General features: G+C 39.6%; 1 protein-coding gene across 1 annotated transcript; it reads right to left on the bottom strand.

Annotated features, from left to right (window-relative positions):
- Positions 1–322: 322 nt before the first annotated feature.
- On the bottom strand, positions 323–5,870 carry LOC104077752 (spectrin beta chain, non-erythrocytic 1-like). Its single transcript, XM_009579111.1, has 4 exons — positions 5,608–5,870; positions 4,146–4,319; positions 2,116–2,158; positions 323–1,744 (listed from the first exon to the last, which is right to left on the bottom strand). The coding sequence occupies exons 1-4, from the start codon at positions 5,817–5,819 to the stop codon at positions 1,529–1,531; spliced, it is 645 nt and encodes a 214-aa protein (XP_009577406.1). The 5' UTR covers positions 5,820–5,870; the 3' UTR covers positions 323–1,528.

The raw sequence follows: 5,870 nt of genomic DNA, 5'->3' as shown, positions 1-5,870 counted from the left end.
TCAACCGGATAAGACGTTCCGGTAACTCGTTCAATTGCCCTCGCCTATGCTTATGCTTACTTCCATTGATTCTGCTGGATTTTTTTCTCACAAAAAATATCCCTGTCAAAATATTTTACAGAACATTGATTAATTCCTTCCCCTCTTTATTCTTTGGCACTTAATTTGGGGCGTAGGGTGAAAGGGAGGGCAGGTGGGAAGTGAAGGGAAAAGGAAGGTAAAGAAAAGTGGAAAGAGAGAAAACAACTATTTCAGTACGAACTTTCACACACAAAAAAACGGAATTACATTTGAAGGCATTCTTTTCAGTACACAGGAGAGATGACATTTTAAAATAACTTTATTTTTGATCCTCTTTCAAAATTATGCTTTAACATCATCAGAAATGAAATAAGAAACTTAACCAGCATATTTAGTTTTAAAAGCATTTAATGACATAGCATATATTTAACAGATAGGGTAAAAGTCTAGAGGTATAGTTCGATACAACTGAAAGCCAGTTCCAGTACTACTCTTGACTACAGGCCCAGTCATTGAAAGTTCATTCCTATTAAATGTAATTTTTGATTGTGCAGTAAGATGAAAATTTTTCATTACAATAGTTACAGTGACAGAGAAATGCACACTATGTATCAAATAGCAAGGTAATGCAGCAAAATTATAACACACAGTGCCGCAGCTGACAAGCAAGTAACCATTTGAGTAACATTACTTTTCCAGTAAATGCTTCAGTTCCACTTTTACACTTATCAATGATTTTAAAGGGTTTATTATACATCTAGTCTTATTATACTTTGTACTAGAATTATCTGAAACATACAATATAATGTATTTCAGCAAAAAAAAAAAAAATTTGAAATTACAGATTATTTAAAACTGTATCAGCCTGCTAATCCATCTTGTACACCAACATTCTTATCTGTCGTACTTGATGCAGAAAAGCTTCAGGTTGTGTTAATAACCAATGCCAGGATATAAATGGTTTGTCTGTAAGTTAATGCATACCTGCACTCTGTTACAGCAAGATAATACACTATCTTTTTAATAAATGTTAGAATTGTAATGGGAGGCTCTACTAGTCAAGACTCAGCATAACAACCTCAAATGGAAGTGAACATTTTTGAAAATTTGTACATTGGTTTTTGATGTGCACAGTAGATTCGAAAGCACCGCTGCCTTGCATACCAATAGCACTAGGAGTGGGTTATTTTCCAAGACAGCCTCACAAAATTGAGGAACAGTTTAAATATTAAGATCTAATCTACATTAACTTCATTTAAAAAAAAAAAAACAAAAACAAACCCCCAAAACCTGGTCCTCTCCCTCCTACAGAAGCTGCCCAATGCACCTCATACATTTGTAACTTTAGATTCTTTTTGTTGGCTTTTTATTTTAAAACGCTCTATAAATAAAAAAATGTCAATCACATTGAGGAACATGAGGCACAGAGAGAAACGTATTGGTTCTGAGCTCGCATGCTGGAATTCCACTGGAACGGTCAGAGAAGTGCAGTGTGTGGAGATGGAGTTCACTTCTTTTTACCAAAAAGGCTGAATCTTTTCTCTTTGTCTTTCTCTTTGTCTTTCTCCCGCTTCCCAGGGCTGGACTCGCTCGTTATTGTGACGCTGGCAGGCAGGGTCTGGGCACGGCTGGAGGCTGGAGTGCTCTGGGTGGTCGGGGACACTTCGATTTTATCAGAAGAGATAGCTGATGTGATGGCCTGAATCCACGTGTTCATCTCCTCCTTCAAGAAGCCCCAAAGGCAGAAAGCTGTTACAATCCGTCTGTCACACGCCCTCTCTAATTCACTCAACATTGTGGAAGGGGAATGGATAGAAGTGGGAAATGAAAGGAAACACAGCCCTAACTCATCATCTGGCACTCTTCTGGTTACGCACCTGCAGAAGACGTCTACTGGAAGCTGCACCTGAAAAGCCCTGCTGCCCTGGTGGTGCCAGCGGGAGCTTCTGAATCTACACGTTACATGCACATATGCACAAGACTGCAGACCAGGAAATTAAAACGCACCCCTGAGCTTTCAGCAGCTATTTTTTTCCTGTTGTACAACAGCACAGATATCACATCAGTAATAAACAGTAAGAAAAACAAACTTACATCGTCTTTGGCTTGGAAGAGGTATTCGTTGCCATCAGTCAATCTGTAAAGAAAACAACCATCACAAATTTAGCTTAGTAGTAGTCACACTGCTTCCACTCCTGCTTGCTTAGCTACAGTACATAATCAGACTGAGACATATGGGACTGCACGGGACAGTCACAACATCTATATGTGCACAAATACACCCCAACAACGCATGTTTTGGTATCTTGTACTGTCACGCAGAGGCAGCCACACACACTGTATATTCTGGTCTCTAGACAAGCTTGGGATAGTGGATGTGTTCCAGTACGTCAGGACGCACTGCACAGCTTGCCATCTTCAGCAGCTGGTGATTGCTGTTTTAGTTCTTCCTCTCTCAGGCAGATCTCTTCTCTTTTGCAAAAGACAGTATAAAAGTTTACTCAATACTTTAAAAAGACAAAAGTCACAGGCAACACCCAGAGTTTTCACGGCTTTTGTAGAAACCTAGCAAAGTTCTGCAGCTGCTCTGCTGTCAGAACTATTGTGGTGGTGACTCAAGATACTATACTGTGTATTATTTATGAGTAGCTGCCTCTTCTCACACTGAAGGCCAGAGTCTCCCTTCTGTTTTATTTCTGTGCTGAATTTACTCAGATGGTTTAACTGGAATACATTTAACAATGTATGTGAAGATATATATTAACTAAAAAAAAGACTGAGTAACATCAGATCAGGCATCTGAACAAGCAGGAGGCAGGGTCAGTGGGAGCTGTGTTGCAGGCTTCCTGATCTTTCCCCACAAAAAGAAAGCATTTTAAAATCTCTTTATGAAATGAAGTATTAAACAGCAAAATAATGGCAAAGACAGACAGGGACTATGAAGAATATAATTATGCCTTGCTTTCTTCTTTAAGAAAAATATTTCTAGTGTACTCTCCATAGATCACAACTAGACCTTTCTGTGAGAGATCTGCCTGCACGTGAGATCTGTAGAGACCTCAGCCGCTCAGATGTTCAACAACATACCCCTCCTCAGCCTGGAGAGAGAGATTTGACATGACAAGCTGGCGAACCCTCTGGGGACCGTCCTAATGAGAATGAGTAAAGAAAACACGCTACATGCAATCACCCGAGAGCCCTGATGCAGGTGACAGGATACTGTGAAAAGAAGGGCAATTGATTTTTCTGCCTAACTTTGTATTTGGAACAGCATATCCTTACATTATCAATTCAGAGACGTTTAAAATAGTATAAAGGATGAATCACATAGCTGCAGGCCTGTCTTCACGAAAGGTAAACTTCCCTAAATATTTGCTATATATTTCCCTATATATTTGCTATAAAGCAAATTTCCTTGGATATGGATTCTATCATCTTTAGAGGATTCTTCTATCAATATAAAATTAAAAAAAAAAAAAAAAAATCTTATCTTGGAATGCATGAACTTTATGATCAGCTCATAAAGTGAGTCTCCTTTGACAGAATCACCTAGCAGCTGTGTAATAATAAAATATTTTTTCACTATTGGCACTAAAAGATTGATCAGTAAAACAGAAACACAATTTCGGAAGGAAAAGCCTTATTTTTTTTTAACCTTTGAAGAGCAAGTACTTCACATATTTCAAAATGAAATGGTCTGTAACTACATGTTCTAGACCTGAAAATGTGATAGTTGTCTTCAAGTAGTCTCCTAAATCCATACTTTAAACAAGAGGTTTGATTTTGAAAAGAGCAGAATCATGAACATTCAGCTCTTTTCAATTAATTCCAGAGGGAGCAGCTGAAAAGCCCAGCTTTTTAAAATGCAGGCTCGTAACTTCAGTCAAACATGTCTAGTCTTGTCCCAGATGTAAACAAAGCGCACAGATTATATTTATACTGTTTTGTGCTTGCTACCTTTGACAAATATACCATGTTTCAGTGTTGGGAAGAGCTTGTTCAGAAAAGTAGATACTGCAGTTAATAATTATGATCAGTTCTTGAGCTGGATCTTCCCATGAATTCGCACAGTGAACATACCCACCACAACTTAAACCAACAGGAAGATGCTTCAGCAAGTTTACCTTAGCTTGAACACATGCTTTTTCTTTTTATAATCGACCGCTATTTCACAGACTGCTTCTTTCAAGCTGACAGGAATCTCATTGTGGTAGGGGATGCCAGAAGCAGCAGCTTTCGAATCCTTGTAGAAGCCCATCTCTTGGTTGTTTATCACACAGTACACGTTATGCCATGATCTTCAAGACATGGAAAACGACAAAAGTATTTATAAATCTAATGCTCTTACTTGCAGAACTGGAGAAACCAAACACAATTATTTCTGTAAGATAATGGAGACTAGTTCAGTCTGAGGATGCGAATACAGCATACACTGTCCTGTAAACTGCACGCAGCAAATGCTGTCATAAAAGCATGGCTTTAAGACAAAAGTACTGACATTGAGCCAAACGGAATAGAGATTTCCAGAGCTCTCTTTGATAGCACATAAGCCTATCCTAACAGTGGGAGGATTGTTTGGCAGACTAAGCAGTTTGCATACTTGGGAGAGAAACGGATTGACCTTTTAATGACTATGCTTTATTGTAGAAGGAATTCTCATGGTGCTGCAAACTAACGAATGAATTGCACGTGAAATCCTTCATGGTTACAAATACTCTTAGTGGCATCATCCACCTCATTCTCTAACAGTTATAAAAATCAATGATTACTAGAAATAAGAGTCCGTAGATGTTAGTATTGGTGGCTGTCACTGCCTCAAAGTAGTTCTCCAGTGCGAATAGCTCTAGACGAACAAAAATCATGGTAGTACTGTACTCATTTGTGATCTGCACTCAGCTCTGCTGAGTACTTCGGCTCCTACCAAATCTCCCAGATGTTGCTGTAGCTCACCTCTTGCTAGTCAACATTCTCCTTGTCAGCCAAGTCATAAACCTGGTTTCAAGAGCTCTCTTGCATCATGAAGGACTCCAGTCTGCTTTTCCAGCGCAGACAGAAATCTCAGAAGTTTTGCCTGTTTGAGAACCGCGGGATCGGGTCCTTAGGAATGGAATCAACTAAGGCACACAAAATCATCTTCACCCGCTTTTTTCTTCTGAACAGACTACAGAGTAGGTGGGAAGTGCTAATGTGCAAACAGAAAATGTCAGAAGAATATGGACATTTCTATTCTCACACCTACGTGTTTTTCTTTTCTTGTAGTAACGTACAACTTGAGAGATCTGGAATCAAATCCCACTACTGCCACAGATTCATCATATGAAGTGGGGAAGTCATGGTATCTTTATGCCTCAGTTTTCCACCTTCCAAATATGTCTAACACTGCATTTTCTACCATGTATCTTTAGATTGTAACTTCATCAAATATACTGTTCAACCATCCATACGCCGTTCCTACAACAGCAGGAGCATAAGGCTGAAAGGTCTTCAGGAACTGTGAGAAGACAACAGCAGCAGGGATGACATTTACTGTCTTAGATCTTGGTGAGTTCGGATGCAATTACCTGCATTAAGCATCGAGTGCTTTACCTGCTCGAGGCTTTCTTGCTATGTGTCTCCCATTCATGTTTGCGATGTAAGAAGCCCTCCATCTGAGCTGAAGGAATCTCCTGTGTTTTGGCTGGTAGAGTAGCAGCAGTCTGGGCCTGAATGGCGGTCTTGGCTTTGCGGTCTGCCGTTGGAGAAGGAACAGGACTAGACTCTTTCGAACTTGTTCTCTGTTCTGCAGCTCCATTGACCATTTCGTTTGTTTCTGCAGTTTCTGCCACCTAGGAACAGTGGAAAAAATGTTC

This window comes from Fulmarus glacialis, unplaced genomic scaffold (genome assembly GCF_000690835.1).
Source record: "Fulmarus glacialis isolate BGI_N327 unplaced genomic scaffold, ASM69083v1 scaffold2066, whole genome shotgun sequence".
Lineage (NCBI taxonomy): Eukaryota > Metazoa > Chordata > Aves > Procellariiformes > Procellariidae > Fulmarus > Fulmarus glacialis.
Note: the sequence above shows the minus strand (reverse complement) of the source record. Positions and strands in the feature narration are given on the sequence as shown.

What these genes read in the sequence shown, in the direction of transcription:
- LOC104077752 (XM_009579111.1), bottom strand. Translation starts at nt 5,819, where the DNA reads ATGGTCAATGGAGCTGCAGAACAGAGAACAAGTTCGAAAGAGTCTAGT. An exon ending in AGCAAGAAAGCCTCGAGCAG is followed by an intron (nt 4,320 to 5,607) that starts GTAAAGCACTCG and finishes CATGTCTTGAAG; the next exon opens with ATCATGGCATAACGTGTACT. An exon ending in AAGCATGTGTTCAAGCTAAG is followed by an intron (nt 2,159 to 4,145) that starts GTAAACTTGCTG and finishes TTTTCTTTACAG; the next exon opens with ATTGACTGATGGCAACGAAT.